The sequence below is a fragment of the Gavia stellata genome, chromosome 3, assembly GCF_030936135.1.
Source record: "Gavia stellata isolate bGavSte3 chromosome 3, bGavSte3.hap2, whole genome shotgun sequence".
Taxonomy (NCBI): domain Eukaryota; kingdom Metazoa; phylum Chordata; class Aves; order Gaviiformes; family Gaviidae; genus Gavia; species Gavia stellata.
The window spans coordinates 52,815,169-52,839,793 of record NC_082596.1 but is presented as its reverse complement, the minus strand read 5'-3'; the positions used below and the strand labels follow the sequence as shown (position 1 = coordinate 52,839,793).

The 24,625-nt window shown below is 38.6% G+C and overlaps 2 protein-coding genes across 3 annotated transcripts in view; one reads left to right on the top strand and one right to left on the bottom strand.

Annotated features, from left to right (window-relative positions):
• The window catches only part of GREB1L (GREB1 like retinoic acid receptor coactivator), a 61,651-nt gene extending 56,785 nt beyond the window's left edge, over positions 1 to 4,866 (top strand). For both annotated transcript variants that reach the window (XM_059815450.1, XM_059815449.1), the window contains 3 exons: positions 855 to 1,055; positions 2,283 to 2,421; positions 4,703 to 4,866. In XM_059815450.1, coding sequence (XP_059671433.1) covers positions 855 to 1,055; positions 2,283 to 2,421; positions 4,703 to 4,866 — 504 coding nt within the window. The remainder of the gene's footprint in view (positions 1 to 854; positions 1,056 to 2,282; positions 2,422 to 4,702) is intronic.
• A 3,192-nt stretch (positions 4,867 to 8,058) lies between these two features.
• Positions 8,059 to 24,625, bottom strand: part of ESCO1 (establishment of sister chromatid cohesion N-acetyltransferase 1) — a 33,526-nt gene continuing 16,959 nt past the window's right edge. The window contains exons 8-12 of the mRNA XM_059815237.1: positions 22,190 to 22,321; positions 14,988 to 15,077; positions 12,439 to 12,582; positions 11,342 to 11,529; positions 8,059 to 8,795 (exon numbers count right to left, since the gene is read on the bottom strand). Of these exons, the coding sequence (XP_059671220.1) occupies positions 8,648 to 8,795; positions 11,342 to 11,529; positions 12,439 to 12,582; positions 14,988 to 15,077; positions 22,190 to 22,321 (702 nt within the window). The 3' untranslated portion in view covers positions 8,059 to 8,647. The remainder of the gene's footprint in view (positions 8,796 to 11,341; positions 11,530 to 12,438; positions 12,583 to 14,987; positions 15,078 to 22,189; positions 22,322 to 24,625) is intronic.

Below are 24,625 nucleotides of genomic sequence, written 5' to 3'. Positions count from 1 at the left end.
TAGAAGATGGACTGTGACTGGAAAGAGTTTGGTCTAGCTGTTCACTGGTATCTGTGACGGAGGAAGAAGTTGCAGACATAGACTCTTTCAAAAGCACGCAAGTTGTACTGAACTGGTTTTAATAATTTAAACACAGCCATTACTTTCCAGTGTTTGCTGGTTTGTGATGACTTTCAGTCCTTGCACTTGCTAACAAAAAGAGACCTGAGGAGAGGCAATGAAAATTAGAACCTTCTGAAATCCACCCGGGAAATCCTAGTATTTACAAAAATGGTGTGGGGATACCAGATATTTTATAGAGCATGTTACACCTGTGCCGGCTTTAAGCGGAGGTATATTTCAAAGGGTTGGGTTTAATCTAGGAAACTTATTATTTGTGTTCCCACACCGTCCCTCATTTAAAAACTCACCTCAGAGTATTTTGGGAGGTCATTTTCTGAATTTTCTTTTTCTTGTGGTTGCGGTGGAATCCGTAGTGATGGACTGGCCTATGAGAACAGTCCATAGAAAATGTTTTCTGTGGATGACTCCACACAAGGAGGATGTCATTTCCTATGCTGTCCAGGAGTAAGGCAGGAGGAAGAGCGTTGTGACAATTTGAACTCCCTATTTTATGTCCCTTCTTTAGGTGAGCAGATACCCACAGAAGTACTGAGCAGCCACAGAACAAGTGGTTAATTTATTTCTGTACTGTAGTGATGTGTCAAAATAGAGTGGGGATTTTTGATTCTTTCCTCCAGCTTCTGTCTCCTCCTGCCCTGTCATGGTGATCCCTTCCCCAGCTAGAGGAACTCCTGCAGAGAAGATACACTGAGTAGGTGGGTTAAAAGGGGCTGCCCTTGATTTCATTGCAGGTTTCGGACAGCCTGGCACCAATAATGCCTCTTCAGTATGTCTGCGCCCCTGACAGTGAGCATACGTTGTTGGCAGCCCCATCTCAGTTCCTCCTGGAGAAATTCCTTCAACATGCGACATACAAACTCTTCCCAAAAGCCATCCATAACTTCAAGAACCCGGTATTGGCCATTGACTGCTATCTGAACATCGGGCTCGAGGTACAAAATATTTGCAGGGATAATGGGGACCATTAAATGCAAACTTTTACTTCAACATCTTTGTTGTGTTGAAAACACCTTCTTTTATGGACCCTCAGTGTCAAGGGTAGAGTTTGAAGACTTTGGTCTCAAGCAGTGAGACTCTGCTGTTGGAGCTAAAGGACCAACTCGACTGGAATAGTTGGCAGTAAGGCCTCCTAGCTGGCTGATGTGGGTAGAGACCAGAGGTCTGTGATGGATTGATGTGATTTGCAAAGGAATTGGGCATGTCTGTCTGAAATAATATTTCATATGAAGCAAAAACCCAAAAGAGATGCCATTCGTGACAGAACTTGGTGTACTGCTTAGCTGTCTGTACAAAAACTACCCACAAAAATTTTTAGATCACTGTCATACCCATACAGCCTTTTATCGTCTGTGTTTGATTTGTCCTTTCAACAAATTTCTTTTGGCTGAGAGAGTTTCTGATACGACCCTTGTCTGGTGGCTTGCTTCACTGATGGACAAAGCTCATCCTTTGTAGTGCGTCTCTCCTTTTAGATGCTTTTCTTTTTATGAACCTGGATTTCTAGGGAAACTAGGTTTTTGCAAGTATGTCTTAGATGTCTGTAGGTAGGGAGATCAGAACTTTTGAACCCATTGGTCAATTTGAACTGGGTCTGAAGCAGGGTGAAAGTCTAACAAGGGTTTTGTTCTGACAAATTTTATGGAGGTCAGTGGCAAGAAGAGAAGAAACACTTAGATACAGAAGAGCCATCACGGCACTGAAACACAGGAGAGCCCCAGTGCTGGGAACCCCTTAGTTGATGCTTGCGGTCAGCAAGAAAAGATGTGCACCAGCGCAGAGGAGCTCAGGCTTCAGCAGTTTTAGTACTCACGGAATTGCTTGCTGTGTTTGACAAACGTATCCTTACAAGAACAACCTAAATAGTCTTAACAGTCTTTATAAGCAGGTAATTCATAGAGAAGCAGAATATCAAACTGAATTATGGAGAGCGCTGAAATAACGTATTGCAGATTTGGTGACCAGATCTGAATCTAGAAGTTTGTCCCGTGCGTTATTTCCTAGAGGAAGTTTGCTCAATACTGTGTTCTTGTTGGATTGTATTTCTACTAGCACCAGCTGACTCACCTGTTATTGCTAACTTGTATTCCATTCCACTTAAAGTCTTATGTAGGCATTTGCTTACACAGAAGTGCTTCCTTTCTTTTCCCCTTCTGTTTCAGGTGGCTATATGCTATATTAGTTCCCGCCCGCATTCAGTCAACGTCAGCTGTGAAGGGGTGTTTTTCAGTGGACTTCTGCTCTATCTCTGTGACTCCTTTGTTGGTGCAGACCTCCTCAAGCGGTTCAGGTTTCTGAAAGGTAATGTCATTGCTCTGCTGGGCATCCCGGGTGCTTTCCTGCCAAGTAACAGCAGGGAGGAAAAGGGAAAGCTTCATTAAAGAGCTCCACTATTTTCACAGTTAGTGTTGCTATTGTTTTCAAAAGAAGTAGGTGGAGTGTTTCTTCTGGGAGTGTATAAAACTTCTGTTCCTGTTGGTAATAGAATCATAGAATCGTTTAGGTTGGAAAAGACCTTTACAATCATGAAGTCCAACCGTTAACCTAACACTGCTAAGTCCACCACTAAACCATGTCCCTAAGCGCCTCATCCACACATCTTCTAAATACCTCCAGGGATGGTGACTCAACCACCTCCCTGGGCAGCCTGTTCCAATGCCTGACAACCCTTTCAGTGAAGAAATTTTTCCTAATATTCAATCTAAACCTCCCCTGGCGCAACTTGAGGCCATTTCCTCTTGTCCTATCACTTGTCACTTGGGAGAAGAGACCAGCACGCACCTCTCTACAACCCCTTTTCAGGTAGTTGTAAAGAGCAACAAGGTCTCCCCTGAGCCTCCTCTTCTCTAGGCTGAACAACCCCAGTTCCCTCAGCCGCTCCTCATAAGACTTGTGCTCCAGACCCCTCACCAGCTTCACTGCCCTCCGTTGGGCACGCCCCAGCACCTCCACGTCTTTCTTGTAGTGAGGGGCCCAAAAGTGAACACAGTATTCGAGGTGCGGCCTCACCAGTGCCGAGTACAGGGGCATGATCACCTCCCTACTCCTGCTGGCCACACCATTTCTGATACAGGCCAGGATGCTGTTGGCCTTCTTGGCCACCTGGGCACACTGCTGGCTCATCTTCAGCCGGCTGACAACCAGCACCCCCAGGTCCTTTTCTGCAGGGCGGCTTTCCAGCCACTCATCGCCAATAAGTGCAAGTAATAGAACCTTTGCTAAACTTCAGTAAATTACATCAGAAGGACATAGGTGCAGGGATACATGGAAATCAGTCAGTGAATTGTGCAGGTAGCAACTTGAGAGTTCAGAGCATAGGTGCTACTGATGAAGATAAGAAATTCTGCTCTAGTAATTTGGCTATAATGGCAATAAATATTCAGTACTGTAGATCGGGGCAGCTCTTAGCTGGAGGATGATGCGGTCTACCGCGGCCAGAACTTTGTAAACCTCATCAAAATCTTTCTTCATCGTTTTATCTTAATACTAACAAATAGCAAATTGCCATAGGTATTCAGTAATGCTAAAGTGCGTTACAGAGCTCCGGTGCATTTATGGTGGCACAGCTGAACCGTTTCCCTCTCGTGCTGAGTGAGGACGGAGCACGTGCAGGGTGCCAGTGGGAGTGACCCTGAGCCAGTCCCAAGAACTGCGTTTTGGAGTTTGCTCCTGCACCTGTTTGGGCCCCCCAGCAAAGGGGCAGTGCAGCCGTGTGGCAGCTGTGGTGGGGATGGTGCTGCCATCGCCAAGTCCCCAGAGATGATGTAGGCTGAATGCAGCTGGAGGGGCTGTGTTGTTTGTTGTGTCTTGAGCAAGGGGTGGTTGCCTCATAAAAATGGGCAGTGGATGCCTGGGAGGAAAGACCTTCCCCTGCTCAGATCAAGCAGAGGAGGGATCTGAACCTGAACTTCCCATGTGTCAGGTATGTGGGCTGCAGCACAGAAAAGAGAAAGCCCTGAAGGTGTCCAACTGTCCTGCTCATTAAATGACTATGCAGCCTGGTAACATCAGGTGGAAGGAAGCTTGCAAGTTTGTTAAGCCAGAGAAATTAGGGATTTGGTTTGTTATTCCTCTTACAGTGCTTTACCAGCGGGAGCTCTCATACTTAAGAGAAGTGATAACAGCCTTTCTCAGGAGTCAGTTGTGGGACTGACTGTGGTTTGGCTTAGAGTTTCGTCATTGACCTTGTAGAAACCCAATGTCCCATGAAACAAAAAAAAAGCAAGCTTTATCTTTTTGGTGTAATTATCAGTAGTGATTTGAGGATTTTGGATTCAAGTTAATGTTCTCTCTGCTACGGTTGATGATACTAACACCAGTCAGGCAGCGACCATAGCAGACCCCACACCGTGCTTGCTTCTCCCTGTCCATGCCTTCCTGCAAATGGACACATGCACCTCTGTCCCAGGGCTCACGGGCCTGGTCCCAGCTTAGGCTGGCCAGTTGTTGATACACCCTTGTAATACTTCCTTTTTCCTACCTAGCTGCAGAGATTTTTTTTAAAATATCTTTGGAAAATGAATGAAGGAAATAATAGAGTGGTTTTTGTACCCTAAGAATCTAACATGCTTTTCAATTGAAGGTGCCACCCTGTGTGTCATATGTCAAGACAGAAGTTCATTACGGCAGACAATAGTCCGGTTGGAGTTGGAGGATGAGTGGCAGTTCCGACTTCGGGATGAGTTTCAAACTGCTAACAGTAGCGACGACAAACCACTCTATTTTCTTACTGGACGCCATATATAAGCTTCACTAAGACACTGCTAACAAAGAAACAAAAGAACTTTTTTTTTTTTTTTTAAAAGTACAATCACTGTGGAGCAAAGTGCAACCAATATTTATCTAGACTGCTCTAAAGGATTCCCCACAATTCTGAAGTAGGCTTTCTTCCTAGGGATAAAATGACCACATCAGTTATGATTTAAAGGATCCTGGATTCCAGTTATTTTCAGATCAGTCACAACTGCCGACGCTAATGACACAGCCAAGCAAGCTGTAGGATCTAGGAAGAGGATGTAATTTGGTTGAAGAAGAATTCTTTTTATATTCAGCTGAGCTAGGGGAAGGAGCTGCTCTCAGCAGCTGCTAGCTTGAACGTGTTACATGAAACGCAACCCAGCATGTGGAATTTATTGAAGCTATGTGGAGGAGAGCCCACCGTGTCTCTTCAGCTCTGTACTGTGGTACAGGAATACTCAGGGCTTTGAAACTACAATATACCGTAGATATTTGTATTAAAAGGAATAGTCTTGTTCTCTGTGCAGTGTTAGTTTAAAATTTGTAATTGTGTATGTACTGAAACTGTCTTTGGCAAAATTTCCACAGGTGTTCAAAGTTTACTACTTAAACCTGAACAAATCAGCAAATGTGTGGCAGGCACTGTGCACCCAGGGTCTCCCAGCAACGTTATTTCACCCCATTTGGCACCTCCTCCTCGACTCCAGAGACAAAGCAAAAAGCTTCTCGTAGATGCTCTCCCCTCAGTTAGAGGCCAGAGTAACTTGCCAGCAAACCACCTTCAGCTTCTCACACTTCATCAGAGTTTTGAAAACCTGTGGTTTGTCCTCCTTTGCATATGGAAACAAGTCCTACTGTACGTCCAATGTCTTTGTGGTGGGCCATATGCAACTTACTCTCAGTGTCCTTTTCACTCAACTCCAGTTGGCTGCAGAGCTGAGATTACACCTGTCAAGTCGTACCCGTATGTGAATCAACGTACCAAAAAAATGCGGAGGAGGGCAACGCTGCCTGAGCTGGATCTGAGAGGAAAAAAACCATGTGTCCAAGTGACACAGAAGGTATTTTACAAAGCTCCAGGGGGGAGCGGGGGAGAATTCCCAGGGAGCTGGGACTGCTCAGGAGAGACTCTGCCCAGCAACAAAGACCTTTGAATGCGTCACCTAACACTGTCAGCCCTTTATTTTGATTAACCTCTGTAAATACTGGTTGTAGCAGTAGTCACACATTGTTCTACTTACTTACAAGCGTATTACTGATCCTTGTTAAGTTGTTCCGGCATGAACTCAGTGCAGCAGCATGCGGTTGTCAGGGTCAAATCATAGCGGTACTCTGTTCTACTCGTGCAGTTAGCATGAGTTACGCCACTGAGGTTTCCATACAAAAAAAGGATAATCTTCCCACAAATCGTGACCCCTTTATTAAAAAGAAAAAAACCAGCGTGTTCTTAAAAGCAATTCAGGAATATCAATTTTCTCCCCAAAAAAAGCAAAGAAATTAACACATCTTTATACTTGACCTGCAACTCATTGGAGAAGGACCTGCCAAAGCTGCATTTTTTTTTTTTTTTTTTTTTTTTTTCACATAGTGTTAATTAAGCAACGTTTTTTATCTTGTGAAAAGAGATGTTTACAGATGAAAAAACATAATATATTCAATGGAGGCTAAAGGAAAATGGTTTGCATATGTCTGTGTTAATGTAGCTTAACTCTGATGCTGTAAATTTAGCAAATTTCGGATGAACAACCCGTTCCTGTAAATTTATTTTTTATTTTCCTTCAGACACAACCTGCCTTATCTATTTTAACACTTGGAAGAAGTAGGGATATAACAGATGCTTCTTGAAGCTTTTAATACACACCTGAATGTATTCCAGTAGTTCTGGTTTTGCCAGAAGGGCTGAAGGCCAACCCCAAGTTTTAGTGTGGTGTAGAAGTTTCAGGTATTACGTGTTCAAAAATGGTTTCCTTTTTGTTTGTGTATTCGATGTTTGCACTAAGTTCTTAGAATTCCAGGTGCTGAGACTACTTTGAGGAGTTAGCCCTCTGGTGAAGCAGTGCAAAATTGCCCTGAAGGTTGAGAATGCAGTCAGAAAGTCAGTGTATTTGCCTGCCTTTACCAAACACTATTAAACCCATTTCCTTGACTCTCTCCCCAGTGGAAGTGAGGAGTTTCGGCAACACTCTGGCCAGAGCGCACTAAAGCGGCCCCAGCCCAGCAGCGCAGGCCTGTCCCACCGAAGGCTTTAACTGGCTGCCTGTGAATTCCTGGGAAGGAGACTGTTGCTTGACATCTAGATCATTACTGTTCCATTTTGGTTTTAAGCCTCACCATCAAGGCCATTCTTATGAATGTATTCAGCTGGCCAGCATTGTATTTTACCTGTAGATGTTTTTGTCTATTCACAGGTTAAATTTGAATGTAAACTAAGATTTAAAGAATCATATGCAGATGCTTTTTGCTTAACTTATGTAATTGCTTTTTGTGACTTTTGGAAGAGGGTTAAAAATGTTGCTTTCCTAGTGTAAAGTTTTCTTAACCAAAAACTCGGTGAATTTAGCTTCACTAGTCAGTCTACCTCATGTTATTGTTTATGAACTGAAACTGTCTGAAGTTGTGGCTATGGTATGTTTATAATGTGCTTTCATTAAATTTGAATATATTAAGTTACCATTTAAGACTGCCTCTCTTAACTGGTACTGTGCACAGGACACGCTGTTTCTTTCTCTCTTCACACACAATAGCGCTTGCCCTGCAGAAACCCACCTGGAGCGTAAATCCCGCTGGTTGGTTTTGGAACGCGTCAACCTGGGGTGACTGCTTCAAAACACACGCTGCCATTAGCCACGAGGGTAATATTTCACAGGCAAAAGTATGAAATACACTAAAGATTCAGTCACACTTAGTATCAATACAAAGTAACTTTATAAAAGCTAACAAGTATTTTATTTTTAATCTATCTACATTATGTACAGATCAAGAAAGGCCACAGCAGTTTTTCAACATACAAACCCTTTAAAAGAGGAGAGATTTATGAAGGAGTGACAAGTATCAAAGCGAAGTCCACTAACAAAGGTATATACTCAGTACAGTACTTGAAGAAAAATGATGAGTACACCAGTCCTCGGGGTTTGCATTCCGCCTTTTACTCTACAGCTACATCTGGGGGAAGAAGAGGACGGGGGTGGGGGGGCAGAACAAGTCTCCAATGCTGCTGACACCTGGTAGGCTCCCCCACACCTAGCAGCGCACAGAGCGCACCCCAGAAGTCACCATACAATCTGTGAGGGTTGTTACCCACAAAAACTGCACCCTAACGCTTCTTGCCTGGATGCAGCTGGGCTTAGCCTTCAGCTCTGTCAAGCAAGCAACCGTTAACGGTCTCACCCAGCCACTGGAACTGGTGGTGGGAGACCAGCGTTACAGTACCGAGCAGCACTGGTATATCACCACATTAAGAACTTCAGCATGTACTCATCAGCGAGACTAGAGTCTTTGCATTAGCTTACAGTCCACTATGAACAATTCTCTGCTGCATGTAAACATGACTAACTAGATAAAATACAATCAAACTTTTGTAAAAGTTAATAAAATATCTTTCTTTAAAAAAAACAAAGTTAGCCTATTACTGCATTGTTTACAATTTTAATAAAATAGTACAACCTTTTGGTTGTTACCAGTCCTGAGTTCACGGTAATAAAAATGGCCCTGGCTTCTGCTGAAGGTCTGCACCCACTCAGTGCGTTTTGGCAGAAGTGTCCCAATAAAAACAGAATTCCTTCAGGAGCAGTTAAGCCTGGTGCTGTCCATTGAGGAAGTTGTATACCAGGAACTGGCCGGTGCCACAGTACTGCGTTGCAAAGAGTTTTCCATCAGGAGTGGGGTCAGAGAAAGCGATTTCTTCTTTACTTAAGTATGAGCCATATATGAAGTTGCTCCTGTTTAAAAGGAAAAAAAAAACCAAACAAAAAGATAATTACCCCCAGGGAATAATGCAAGAATATTTATGCTATTAGGCCACAAACCATTAATTAAGTGGCATGGACATCGAAAACAAAGCAGCTCTATTAGGAGGAGACATCATGTGAATAGAGCTATCTCCTTCCAAATGGCAAGGAGGGTCACTTGTTCTGGGAGGGTTTTTATAAGGTTTTGGCATTTTAGAAGAAATGTTTGTATAGAGCAATTGCTTGTGAGTTGCATCAAGAGTTCAATTTCAGAGTTTTTAAAAAAAGTTTTAATTCATTCCAACTGTTTCTTCATAGAAAAGAGACTGCTAGGATTCTGCCTACATTCACTAGGAATGAAAACAGAAGCTACAAATGAGTTGGGTGCTTACATAGTGGGCTGAAAGGACCTGATGAAATTTCAAGTTGCTGGTTTGAAAAAAAACCACTTTGACATTTGGATGAGAGCACACCTTGGATTAATTTAGAACATCTAAGAACACAACCTCAAGGCATAACTCATAAGTGATAACCATAGGCAAAGGAAAATTCAATTTGCTTAACTTCATGCAAGTATTTTATGTATGTTCTATTCTTATTTGAATAAAGAGGAGAGACTCAAGGGATATCATTGTACTTTTCTGGATGGCTATGTGAGCATATTTAGAAAACTGATCTCAGGCTTTAAGACCTCGATCAGGGGAAGGAGGAGGTAACGTTTATCCTTGGAAACAGAAGAAACTCCCATTGAAGTTAAGTTTTTTAATTCCTATAAAATAAACTTGCATGTACTTGCACAGCAAGTATGAACTTCAATCATGTGGACATCTCCATTAAATCTTGAGGAAAAGAAAATAGGAACACAATCCTTCTTCGTTATTACCAGCTCTATTCTCTTATCCTTAGTGTATTTAGGAAGATGATTTTGCAAGGTTCTTAAGACTGTCCGACTGGGTTGTTGTGACTCCAGGTCAGCTGTGAAAGCTCGAGTGAAATGGGGCAGACATTCTCAAAATGGACTTAAGTCTGCTGGGATGCCTTCAACATTTTGAAGTCAGGATTTAGCTGGCTACCAGAATCGTCCCGTTCAAACTACCTTTGGCTACGAAAGACATTTAGGTTGAAGTTTCACTGGCAGCTGAGCAGATCTAACTGCTTACCGCAATCAAAAAGCAAGTCTCACTCCTCTCCTTTGCTTTCTGCAACTTTCTGGGCTCCCTCATTTACGTCAACTCTAGAGCTCATCAGACCCTTCTACAAACCAACTGAGCACCAGAATAACACAAAGCTCTTTTTGGTGAACCTGTTTTCTACTAATGTAGCAATGAGCTAATGGAAGGCCGAACAAGCATCGAAGCACAGCAAACGGTAAGATGCAGTGCACAGCTAAGAGGAAAACTGAGACCTCTTCTCGCTAGCTGCAACGAGCCATTAAAATTGATTCTAAAGATCCTTTAGAGCTGTAACTAAGGGAGCAACTCCAGCATCGCTTTAGGGATGAAATCTTTCCTTTAGAAATAGTTTCTAGGAAGCTACTGAATACGCAATTAAAAATCAGCCAAAAACATAACGAAATCATCAAGTTAATATGCTTATCTGAATACAGCCTTACAGTTGATGGTTCAGACAGAACGTGATCTGATAAGAAATTTCTAGTTACTCCACCAGTCATGCAATATGCATTCTGCAGAGCAGAATAGCTTTGCTAGGCTCTCCAAATACCCAAGAGGGCAAGGATTAGCAGACACAGCAGTACCTGTGCCACAAACCCCAACAAGATGGGGCTAGCCAGGCACCTAGTACAAGCCTGACAGCCCAGCAGTAATAGGATTGGGGTAGTTCTTGGCATTACTCAGAACAGGCGTTTAAACTTCTAGGAAATGTCACTGGAAGAAACCTAAGGTTTGGAGCTTCAACATTTTTAACATTTATCTAAACAGTAGTATGGATGTTTGAGTCCTTTTATGGATTTAACGCTTAGCATTAACGCTCAGCTGAATACACTCATCACTAACTACTAAAGCTCCATGGAAACTGAAAATATCTCGTAAGTCTCAATGAACCTGACTAAAGCAAAAAAAAAAAAATACAGTTGGAAGCCACCAGACTATATCAAATAGATCAATGCGCTCACCTCTGTTCTCTCCCCCTTTCTACCTCTAAGGAATGGACATTCAGCCAATGGTTAGGTCCCAGTCCTTAACGCTTGGGTAACCTCACACTTTGACGAAAACAGTCTCACTTCCTTCACTCCTAATTACCTCAGAGGAATTTACCCAAACTCATTGGCAGTCTGCTAGGGTGACTCATTACAATTGCACTTAGCAGAAAGATTTCTGTTAAAGACAAGCTGCTGCAGAATACTGACGTTAGTTATTGAACACCACATAATTCTGGAACTGTCAATTGTGCTCAAATCTACATCCCCAGTACCACCAGCAGCTTAAAAATACAAGCTTGAGCCACACAAAGGAATAAATGTATTGAACTGAGTTCTGTCTAAAGCACATGTAACTGAGGAACTTCTTTTGTATTACCTAAGACACTCTATCATCCGAGAAGCAATCTTCTTTCGACGCATCATGCTGAATACCCATATTCGACTAATCCCACAAATAGCAGGTTCTGGAGAAGTTGAACAGCACCATGCTTTCTGTCTTTCAAATATTACTTTCTCATTTTCTGAACTGACTTCTGGAACCTTCTCTTCTATAACTCTGTACCCCTGCAGGTGATGTAAAAAAAAAAAAATTGTTGCTTTATAAAAGCATCACTAATGACTGAACAAAATAATTATGTAATTTATTTCAGTTAAACATACTTACTTGCTAAAATGCCTTTCCAAAAAGACTGCATATTTGTGTCTCATTTAATTTCTCTTAAGAGTTTCAAAATTGAACAGATGATAAAAACATCAAACCAGAAAACCCTCGAAAGCATATCCAATTTAAAATAACAGCAACAAATAATCCAATTCTTACTACCACCTGTACTAAAGCATTCGCATCAATTTCTCTGACTTTGACTAAGATTGTTTTGCTTCTTGTCTGCTACTCCCAAGGGACAGTAGAAAACATGACAGTTTACAAGGGAACAGACAGAATATGCAACAAAGTTCTGACATCAGTTTTTAGTACTGCAACTAGCAGTACGGCTTCTTGTCCAGCTCTCCACTGCACAGTTCTTCCCTCTGCCTCTGTTCGTTGTGGAGCTGTTTGACCCCATGGTGATTCAACTCAATCCAAAGAGTACCCACTTTTTCATCCATGTTGGATTTCTGCTGGGCAAGGAGTTGAACCTGCTTGTCAACAAGCAAGAGGAGAGCCAGAGCTAGCATAATAGCAGAGGAAGAAAAATTCCACCCTTCAGCTGTAGCAAGTTCTTAGACGAGCAGGTCTGAGCCAAGTATGACACCATACTTGTGTCTCAGCTCAGTGTCAGCTATACAAAAATGAGTACATTTCAGAATGGTCTATCGCCAAAAGTCTCTTCCTCTGTGGAAAAGGCATACACAGAATACTTATTTGCTGAATGGCTAGACTTAAACTCTGAGGTAATTCTATAGTTTCAGAATGTCTGAAGAACACTCACTAAGCACTGAAACAGACTGCCTTTCTCCAATTCAATCACTTACCCACTGGATATGTTCTGCAATTAAACAGCCAATAACTTTTTTGTCATTAGAAATAAAAAGAAGAGTTTTAGTTCTAGAGTAACACATGAGCGGAGCTTGCTGAAATCCCAAGTCGTTGTCTACCATTTCTCTAATTTCTTCAACCTGTGAAAATAAGTTTAAATGCTGTATAAGAAACACATGTAAATATACATTTGTATAAATTTACATAAAAATTACAGATTTGCAAAAATGCACTAAGGTATCTAGAACACTGAAAGCTATTCCATAAGTTAAGGACTATCCTAAGTAACCTGCAATACATCGTTCCACATAAATGTTCCTTAAATAATACTCGGCTGGAAATAGGAAGATTAGAGACCTCTAAGTCAACTTCCATTAAGTCCAAACTTCAATTAGAAGTTTCTCTAATAGAGAGAACACAGATAATCAAAGTGCGGACTCTGATATTCTAGAAGTAAATGGATCTATGCCAAAAGTTAAACTAGCATAGTTGAGTATTTTCTGTCTGTTATTTCTGAAGTCTTGAAATAGCTAATCCATTAAGGGTTTTGAGCAGATTATAGCAAGCACAGTGCCATGGCAGCTAGAAAACATACGCATTTGTTGTAAAGGAATGAATAACTCATCTCTTTCCTCAAGCTTTCTGCTCCTCCATTAGCTCTGCAAAGAGCAACTGAAACTAAAAATAAAATTTTGTTTAATGCTAGCAAGTTTAGAAGAAATATATAAAGTCTAGCATGAATGTAAACACAAGCTTATGCATGAGCTGAGATTTTACTGGGGATTCTTGTACCTACAACAGGGCACTGAAACAGCCTCTATCATCTTACATGAGGCAGAAATAAGGTGGCCTTTCCTATGTGGTGCATTAAACAGCATAAGCTTCTTCAATGTAGGTTGTAGTTACATTAGTAAAGCAAAACTAGAATTACTGATGCTATGAATACATAAAGTTAGTAATGATCAAATGAAAACTGTGTTAAAAAATGCTTTTAAAATAACTTTTAAAAGGCATGTTTATCAGTTACTCTCTACTTTCTCATCTAACCTTCAAGTACCAGTCTTTTAATGACAAGTCCAATTTGAAACGCTAAGTAACTATTCTTGAAGTCAGTCATCCACAGTGTTGACAGCTGTAGATTCTCTCAAATTTAACCACACAGAACTACAGAGAATTCTATCCTAAATGACTTCATTTGCTAGTCTTCCTTTCCTCTGCACCACTCTAGGTATTTAAAGTAATTTTTTTTTAGTAATTTTAGTAAAAAATGAATGTGCAATGAATGTACTAAAATTAAGACAATACCACCAGAAAAGCAAAACTTAATAAACAAACTCATCTGCATTAAATATTGTAAAAAGAAAATTTGTCGTTTATTTTCAATTCAGTAACTTAAAAAAAATCTATTTTAGGCTGAAGAAAATCCACTACAGTCACACCATCAGAAAGAGCTGTCTTGGGCATCAATTCAGCCTCCCGAGGTCCCTCCCAACCTCAACCATTCTGTGGTCCTGCAATAGTGGTACTGTAAAAAGTACCTATTCATCACAGCAAATCCCCAGCTAAACAGAATCAATACCATGCTATCGAAAAAACAAATGTAATGACGTCTTAAGATGTGTGAACACAGGCTAGCCAGCAAGACACGGAGTACCCCGCTGCTCTAAATGTCCCCTAGTGTACTGTGTCCAGTTTTAGATAAAAAGTTTTGAGAGAGACATGAGACATGGCACAAATGGAAATAATCTAGAGCAAAGTATGACAATGATCAGAGCTCTATAAAATATTATTTAGGAGTATAAACTAAAAACCAGCACATCCTGTCAATCTTTTGAAGGTGAAACAATCAGAGTTTGTTCAGGCACAAAAAAGCTGTTGCAAAGAAGAAAAGAAGGATGTTTTCTACAGCTATGGCACTACAATTTGCACTAATGAGCTTAAATTTCATTACGGAGATCCTGTTGGACATTTAGGGAAAATATCCTAATGTTACAGATAGCAAAGCACTGTAACAGAGTCCAGAGAGGTTAGAAGTGGTAGAAGTTTTAGAAAGTTGTCAGATGCATCATAACCAGAGCTGATCCTGCTTTGGACATGGGAATGGACTACGTGACTTTGAGGCCGCTCTCCACCTAAATCTGTTTTTATCCAAAAATTATTTAGAGAATGGTGCCGTATTCATGCTGTGTAATAATGTCAATACATATCATTTTTTTAAAATATAGTAGGAAGATTATATTACATAAAATATCCAGCAGACGTTCAGCAAGTATATTAAAAAAATGTAGAAAAATCAGTGGCTGATGCTGTTCCCACCCCTGCCTTCCACTCCTGCTCAGACCCATCCTCTCTATGAAGAGAGCAACAGTGCGTAAGAGTGAGATTCCTGACCTGTTTGTGGAAAAAGCTACAGAACCACTGCAGTTTTGATTCCAACTTCAACTGCTCACACATAAACTATACAAACCTTCTATGAACATTCTCATTACTTATATTAAAATATCAAACAAGGTAAGATATCCAAGTCCAGTCCTTTTTACCATACCTTTTTAAGTGCATACTTTGGGTCATCAGGAAGTACCATAATTATCTTTCCATCAGGATATTCAGCCAAAATTCTTTCCTTTTTCCAACCCTAAATAAAACAAACACTTATCTAAACCATACACAAGATGTACTTTTACAAACAGAAATTGCACATTATTGTTCTAGACACTATGCAGAGACTTCACACTATTTAGCAGTTGCTTTGCTAGATAAGGAAACTTCAGCTAGCTTTTTTAAATGAGCACAACAGATATAACATGATGTTATTTATACAATAATTTATACAATAGCCTAACTATATCTAGAAACAATTTGTGAAAGCATCTTATAATTTCCCAACTAGACTTTTTTCCCCCAGGACTGCAGTGCAAACTGAATTTTAAAATAGAAGTAGCAAGCTCGGCTCACATAACTGATTTCCAAACCTATGTAATACTTATTTTCCGAAGTCCAGTGAATGGGAAAACCCCTAAGTTTTATTAAAAGATTTCTTTTTAACATAGTTACCTCCACAAATACACACTCAGTTTTAAAGTTTGGCATGCGAAAGACCTCCAGGAGGTTCTAAGTGAACTGATTGGCATGCAGTTGCCCAAAATGTAAGGAATAGTTTATGTTGTTACTGATCATAACTGTTATAGCCACAAGAAGGATACTAGAAAAAAATTTTATAACTACCTTCTAAGAATCTAATGGGGAAGGAGGCTACGTTGTGTGTATCTGAAGTATAAACATACTCAAAAAAATAGAGGTAATTAACTCTTCTTCAGATCCACACTCGTGGTGAATAATGAGCAGTACCTGCATGGAAAAAAACAAAACAAAAAAGCCACTTAAATCTAGTAAGATGGGACTGGTAGATATTAGAACTCAAGTTGCTTTGATGGGACCTAAAAATACTGAATGCAGAAGTAACTTCAGCCACTAAAAAGGCTGATCTACAAGTCTTACTCAAAGCAACTTTAAATAAAAAAGCCTTTGAAGAAACAATATTGATGGAATAATTCTCATTGAAATCTGTACCTTCCCATAAAATAACGTTCAACTAAAGACCAAACAATGGAATTTGGCACTGAATGAATGCCATAAATACTACCACAAAAAAATGACAAACTTAAGTGTTATAATACTTGATCTGTATCTCATTTTAATCATGCTGATTTTACTCCCTTATCCCAAACAAGACATGAAGAGAGTAATTTTAGAAATTTATCTACTTGCTGGTAGCCCTGGAACTATTTAAGTATGAGTTTAGCACCCAGCATGGCAATGGTTGCAACACACACACCATTTCAATCCTGCCTGCTTTTCTTGTCAGTAGTAGTTGCACTAAATATCAACACAAATGAAGATCCTATTTGAATGTATATATATTATGGTCTGAACACAAAGGGCAGTAACCAGCAGTGTCACAATATTCAGGTAAGCAGAAAAGTGCCATTTGTGGGACTGTGACATGCCTTTTGAGACTACTAGAAAAGGTGTCAATAAATTCAGGCAAGGATTACTACTCTCCAATCTCAAACATCATCCTCTCTCCATTTTTTGTCTTTTGTTGCCTTTTGGCTACCTGTTTGCCCTGCAAAACCTTTCTAAAGCCTATTTTGAACCAACCATGACCATCACTCAGCAGATAAATACAATGTGTTTGATAATCCTACCATTACAGCATCCGGAATGTTGCAGGCCTAATGCAGAAAATTCAACCCTAAATTTTAGGTTAAGGTATTCTGTTAACGTAATAGACAGGTATTTCCCACAAAATAACAGCTTACTGCTGTTATACTTCTAAGCAACAGTGTATTAGTAGAAGTCTAAAAATAATTCCATAAAAATGCAATAATTGACTCTCTAATACTTAGAACTCATTATTTTCATTACTGTCCACCTATTAATTTTCCTAAGTGATTAGTATAATATGGGGACTGATCACATTCACAGAAGAGGTAGTTTCTAAATTGAAGTATTTTGGAATTTATTCAGAAGTCTATCTTTTAGATTAAACTTTCCAAAAAGTTTCTGCAAGCCCTAAGGTCATCCAAGATTTTTAGTTCATTTGGTTTACATCAGAGAAGACATTTTAATGCCATGTTCCTTTGTTACTGAAACAGCTCTAAGAGTTTCAAAAAGAAAAATTAACATTTTGCAAAAGCACCTGCACCTTCAGTATCCTTATTGTTCAGTCTTAGTAAGGAATGAGCTGTGCTTCCTTTAAACCAGACAAATGGAAGTAATGCATAAGATGGGTCACAGCTCTTTCATATTCTAACATTAAAGCTATAGTTTCAACTGGGACTGATCCTAATAGATATCTACAATACACAAAATATGCTTTAGTACCAGTATCTTACATGTGGTCTGAAGATGATTTCCCTTAACACACCTATTAATGTGGGGTTTTGTTAAAAAACTATTTTAACACTATTAAAACACCCTGCAGACTGTTGTATTTTGTTTCAATTACTGAGAACTAAAGTAGCACTTGTTAACTCCAGCAGATGGCAAGAACACCTTACTATAGTAAGAAACAAAAGCATTATGTCTGATATATACTTCATAATATTCTTCTGCAATGTCAGAAAATTTGCTTTTCTTTTCCTTTTAACTGACATTACTTTAGGGCATTAAGACTTATTTAGTGTTGAATAAGATGCCCAAGCATTGATATACATTGCTTGTGATGACTGAAAAAGTTAAAAGGAAAGCTATGTACCCTGGTGGGAACAAAGTTCTGCAAGGCCTGGAATAAAAGAACATGACTGTACCACTCCTCCCTGACACTGGAAGTCTATGCTCAACAACAGATTGCCTATAGCCAGCAGCAGCAAGGCACATACAGCCTAATCACCACAGTTGGGCAGACTGGGGCTGTACAGAGCCCCACTGGTGTGTAGTAACTGTTGCAATACCCTCCTCCCCTGCGTGTTACAGCTATTAATAGTTTGAAAACATAAGGCAACTCTGCAATGAACAGTTAACTCATTTTTAATCTACCTCTAACTAATTCTACCTCTAACTAATTCAAACAAAATTGAAGATTGCTTCTGCTTGCTTATTAAGGTGCAGTGGTAATGGAATTACAAAAGAAAGAAAGAATCCAAAAAAAGCGCAATACAGACAAGCAGTTAATACCACATCATGAAACAAGTACGAACAGTAATTACAACTATGCTGTGTGGTACATGGCTTTCACTGGATATTATACATGTGTATAATGGATGTTGTAGAATACAGCTGGAAAGATTGCTCCAAGATTAATAGCTGAAATCTTCAGCACTCAGTTTCACATGAACTATGCTCTGCTTATAGTTTAAAATAATATCTGATGTAGATTTGCCTTTAAAAGTATAACTTAGAAGACACAATAGATTGCTTACCATGCATTTCCTCCATCTTTTAAAAGTTCTTACACAAGAGTAGGAAATGGGACAGCAAACCTGGTGTTTTTCTATGTATGTCAGTTCTGACTTGTCTATACTCCCTATTACCCAACTGAATACAAATACGTGAAACTTGGTGGTGGTTTCCTCTTACACTATTTTTTTCCTCAAAAATATTGAGGTAGTGTGGAAAGTGTGGTTAATACTGTATAATTCTTTCACATTTGTGAAATTTTCCCCTAATAATCAAGTTTAGTATGAAATCTTGTGGCCTTTTACCCTTGATAAATTTGTAGCAGGGATGTGGTCTACCGCATTGTTCTTCCTGGCTCCTTCATCAAGTTACAGATATCCTGCCTCTCTCTGCCACAAGTGTAATACGGAGAATAAGGTTTTGACTCTAGAACACATTAAGAACCTTGGATGTAACTATTAAACACTACCCTCTGTTAAAACTAAGATTCTTGCAGAAGATAGTTGATGGCAAGAACTTTATTTGAGGTATTAAGTTTTATATTATACAGATGTTTCACTTTTGGAATTAATGCAAGTCAAGACAACCATGAAATCTTTCTAAGATGATATGAAGTTCATCATCATCTTCAATCCTGATATTCTATTAGCCTTAGATTCCAAGAAGTCAAATGTTGATTTTGTTTTGTTTTGTTTTAATCTGAAAATGATAAGAACCTCACAGATGGGCTTGAATGCAATTGCAGTAGAATAGCTATTTAAAACATATCAGATTAGACATTAGCCCAAATAACAGCTTCTTCCACTTTCTTCAGCCCAAGATATTCTTAATTAAGAGGATGAGCTTGAAATACAAGCACATTAACTGCATTCACATCAGGCACCTGAATCCACAGGCATTTCCTAACTTAAGTATTTGTCTTTGCAACTTAAAAACATCATTAAAAATAATGTCTTGCTCTTAGAAGAATTTTGCAGAAATATTAAATTGATGCTATGTGCTATCACAGAGAGGGTACACAATGGATATCGCATGGTATCACAGCTAGAGGATTTTATAAAACTGAACCACGTATCCATGCCACAAAGTTATCCATCCCACTGGAGTTAATACTTCATGTATACGTCATCACTCAATGCACGCACATGCTAGAATGGCGTATTTTTTCTGGAGACTTTCAGATGTCTGAAACCAGAAGGATAGTGAGACAGATTCCTACATTTGTCTACACTAATCTATTCCTGCTCCAGAACTATCCTTGACCACCTTACCTTCTTGCTTACTCAATTTGCACATTCCTATTAACAGCAAATGGCACCCTTCAGAAAACCCGTATCAGTCCTTGTCAATCTTCTGTTCCCAAATCCAGAAAATGTCATTAAACTTGCCAAACTTTCTCTCTCTGCACAAGGCCTGCAATTTCCTTACTGTCTCTATCAACCATCCATGACAAAAAAAAGTATCCCAATACCATCTCCTTGTTAGCCTGTCCTACTTCTGGAGGCATCATGGAATTTCTAGAGAACTAAAAAGACGTTTTTACTAGAAGAAACAAGATAGGCCTTAAAAAAACCCAAACAAAATTATATTTTGTTGAAGACTATACATAATTTATTATTTACATGCAAATTATCTTCTGGCTACTCAGTACTTTTTAAAAACCCACAAAGCAGCTGCATGCAGGTGGGCAAGACAGTAACAATAAAGTTCATTTTCACAGTTCACAGCAAGAAGCTCTAGCATGATAACGTATATAGGCTTTCTTTTTGTGATTCTATGAAATGAATCATCAATAGAACTACTAGGCACGTAACAGGAGACACTCAAAAGGGAGAAAAACTGAGAAAAGACTTCTCAAGTCAGACTGGGACTGCATCATATGGCATGAAGAATGTGAATGACAAGAAAATGAAAAATGCTTCTAAGATACCTTAGAATGGCCTCCAAATCAACAATAATGCCAAATACATTAACTGCATAAAAAAGAATATCTGGAGAGCTAATAAAGTCACGGACATTACCACAAAACAATCAACGAAGAACCACTGACTATGGGTCAAATGACTAGTGTTAAAGACTTATCTATTTAGCATGGCAAAAGTTACTTACCCATGCAGAAAACAGAGTGTCAATCAAATTGTTATGAGAAAAAAAAAAAAATCAGAGGGGAATTTAAAGATTCATAAGACTCCTTCCTTCACCTCTTTACTCCACAGTTTGTTATAAAATAACCATCTAAATCATCACTTTATATCCATCTATGATGTCAAGTAACACAACTGGAGTCTTAAAAGATTTCAGATTTAGAACTGTTTACTCACTGAACTGACAATACAAATAATTTGCTTGACTACATATTGTGTGAAGTTTTAAAAAGAAGCCTAGTAACTGAGAAAACAATAGGGAAAGTTTTTCTCAAATTAAAAGCATACCTAACTTTACAGTTATTTACAACTGGTTTAAGGTAGTCTGCTCTTTCACTTCTATGTTAATCATGTTGTTACTCAAAACATACATACAAGTGAGAAATTTCACCTTTCAACCTTCAAAATATTCCAACTTCAGTGCAGCTTCCTACCTATGTGAACATAGCAGCTTTAAGTAACTATTGAACTCATCTGCCAGCTTCTGTCCAAAAGAGCTAACACCATCTTCTGTAAATTATGTTTACATCTTTGGTAACATTCAAGATCTGAAAGTACTTGGGGCAGGGGGGCATGAGGGAAAAGGACAAACAGGAATAAAATGGGGAAAAGTATTATATGCTGCCATTATAATGTACTGTTTTCCATCACACTTTCTGCCTCGTCTCACCCTACAATGTAGCTAATGTGTAACAGAAGATACCTTTCAAGATGTCTGGATTATTCAGCAAAAACTAACCAAGAACATAACAAGTTCCAGAACTATTTACCAGATGGTTTCAAACACTTTAGCTATGAAGATATATCTTTATATTTGTAAACGGTAGGATAAAATCTAGCTTGAGATTTAAGAGTAGCCCAACAGCCACTTGGTACCTACATGAAATGAATTGGTGGCCTCAGTTCAGTTATCCTGGAGGTCTTATCTACTCGAGTGTAGAGTACTGAAGGTAACATGTGTGATAAAGAAAATAGACTTTGTGGATTCTATTCTGGATTTCAGACATGTGAACAGATATTTCCTGTAAGTCTTGTAATATCAGTTAGTGTGAAGTAGCTGATTTTACAATATACTTTAAATTGTACAAAATTTTTCAAATCTGAGCTTTAATATGAGAGATATACTCAGATACAGCACATACAATGAAGTTACGGAATAATACCTTGCACTTTATATTTAAAGATTACAATCACACTATAAATTCAGTAAAGTATCAATATACTATGAAGTTGTATCAGCTGGATTCCTAGGCAGTCTCTCTTCAAATTACACATAATTAAGAAAAATAGTTTAGAAGTCATCTAAGATTACATAATTACAAAAACAGTACAATCAGTTCTTTATCTAACTAGTAAGCCAACCATTGCAAACACCAGTTGTACTGAAACCTGTATTTAGCACTTCCAGAACAGTGACATTCCTTTGTCTTCCTATCAATACCCCCACCCACCCACAATTAAGGAATTGTAATGGAAAGAATACAATGGCAATGAAACACCACTATCCTATTAAATATTTCTATACATTACATGTAATGTGTCTACCATGGCTCTTAAAAACATTTCTTTCCCAAAGTGGATTGTTCATGGCCTACTGTGATACTAAGCTATTAAAACACAACTTAATGTAATATGAATTGTAACTACTACACAGCAAATAAAAGATAATGTTTATGTCTTTAAAAAGATAAGGTTTTCTTACCACATATTTTACAGCACTTATGAACTGGTTATGAAAGAGCAGATGTTGGGTTTCATCCTCCGGATTTGACGCAGTGTAAAGCATTCCACAAATATTACAGGAAATAGCACCAAATCTCTTCTGTCCTGCATCCTATTTAAAAAAAAAGGAAAAGAAAAAAAAAAAGCAAGGTATTTGTCAATTGCAAGCACAGTAAATACAGTTCAACAGAACTTTCATCTAATCAGACATGCCTTTTATAGCTTATCTTCTGGAAACTCAACACAGAGGCTAAAATGGAGTGAAACAGGAGAAAACCAGTACAGAATTTAGAATTCCATCTTTCAAAAACCCACAGAGCCTCAAAAGGCACAGGCATCAATCACAGAGCAAACTCTACCCAACATTAAAATTAGCTGCCCTCCCATTAGTTTTGAACAAATGACTTCTCTTTTATTTTATGAAATACAAAGAACAGGGAATTCTTCCTTCATTACCCTATTTGCAGTAAATATAAATGCCCACATCCAGCCCCACACTATTTGGTTTTCCCTACAGTTCTGCTGCTGCCTGTCTTTTGGTTGTGAGTAGTTCTGAGGTGGACCAAAGGTGAGCCATTTTCCTGAATGTTTGGAAGGATATTATAAAAAACAAAAGTTACGGAAATAATTGTTAAGATCAGCAATACATCTGCAACAGCTGATCACTACCTTTTTAGGTTTTTACAAAACCCAAGTACTTCAAGGCAATCAAATAGCATTATAGTTTTTTATCCCTCTCTTCATTGATTAAAAGATTCATTTAATATACTCTCAGGACTTAAGTCTTAACTCTTAATTGGAAACAGTTAACTATGATGTCTGACATGCTATCTTCTATTTTTCAGACACCAGATAGCAGCTACAATACAAATGGAAGACCATACCATTTTACTCATGACTGTTTAGGTTATCCTCCTACTCTATAACCAACCATTAGCAAATTAAGGGCACTATTCAGTACCTATCTCTTTGCTATTTATTCATTATAACATTGTTATTAATTAGGAAGTACGCTCAGATTAAGGAGTTGGTGCCTAATAAAGAGTGAAGCATCAGGTGCAGGGAGTGCCTTTTGCAAAGAGCAAAAGAATACCAGTTAGATTGAAGTCTCTAGCCAAAAAAGCATGTTTTATATTAAGTATTTGAGCATTAAGCCATCTTAATGCTCAAATACTTATTTTTTTTTAACTACATTTAGAAATTGAGTTTATGTAATCAGCAACAAATGTCATTTTTAATCTATTTTAACATATATCACAAGTAATAGAAAAACAAAAAGTTATTTTATACTCTAAAATAGGATACTATGTAAGCAAAAGACGACTTGAGAGTGTTTTTTAAAAGGAAATTGATCTGTGGGCATAAACTGAAAGCGTACAATTTGCAAGAAAACAGATGACCTGAACTTAATTTTGTTTTCTAAGAGCTAAAAATATTAATAATAAAAAAGCCTACTTTAAAAAACAAAGCATTTTGCAACACAGCAAAAGTGTTTACGAATAATTTTTTACTCCTTCCATCTTCGAAGATATGTTTAAGTACATCTAAGAGCTAGATGACAGCTCAGTTCTCCAAACAACAGCAACATACTTCAAGCAATCATTAGTGAAATCTAAAATGTAGGTATCAGTTTCTTTCCAAGAAGAGACTAAAGGTACAACTGGCCAGGCAAACTCAGAGTTGAACTTCTCTTTAAGAGCACATATATGAAACTCAGCCAAAAGAAAGAAGCTGAATCTGAAAAGTCATTGCTTTAATAGTACATCAATTTATACATTCCTACTGTAGTCAGAAGGAGAAACAGGAGTATGCTAATTTTCTGAAGGAGAAAAGAAACATGAACCCTGAACTTAGATTTGCAAAGTCAGATTAAGATGAGGTTTCTAAAGGTGTAAAAACTGGATCCAACACATTTTATTTTACCTGCAGAATTCCTTTAAAGCAGCAATATAGTTCAAAACAAGGTACCCATCTGGCCACCAAAATATACTGCATTTCAAGGGTTTATACATGAAAGATGAAAAAAGGCAGTTCAGCAGGAAGGATGATGTATGGCAATTATCTTAGGAGGAACCAATTGAACAGAACTTAGTAATTCCTATCCTGAAGATGGAGAACATATCCCTTAGATCTAGGGTAGCATAAGTGAAGAGGAAGTCTACCTTGATGTTTGAAATATATTCAAAATAAAAAAAAAAAAAAAAGACGTACATTAGAAAACCAGCTACATAAAGCAACTGTTAAAGCTTTTAGCACATATCAGTACTGCAGTAAGTCTCATGAAGCAGTTTCTGTTCAAATGATCAAGAAGCTAAAGGTATTCAAGTTAAAATATCTATTAGTTTACTACTGAAAATCTCAAACCAATAAAAAAGCCTAGCTATGTAGGAAGTAAAAAAAAATTTGGGGCAAGGAT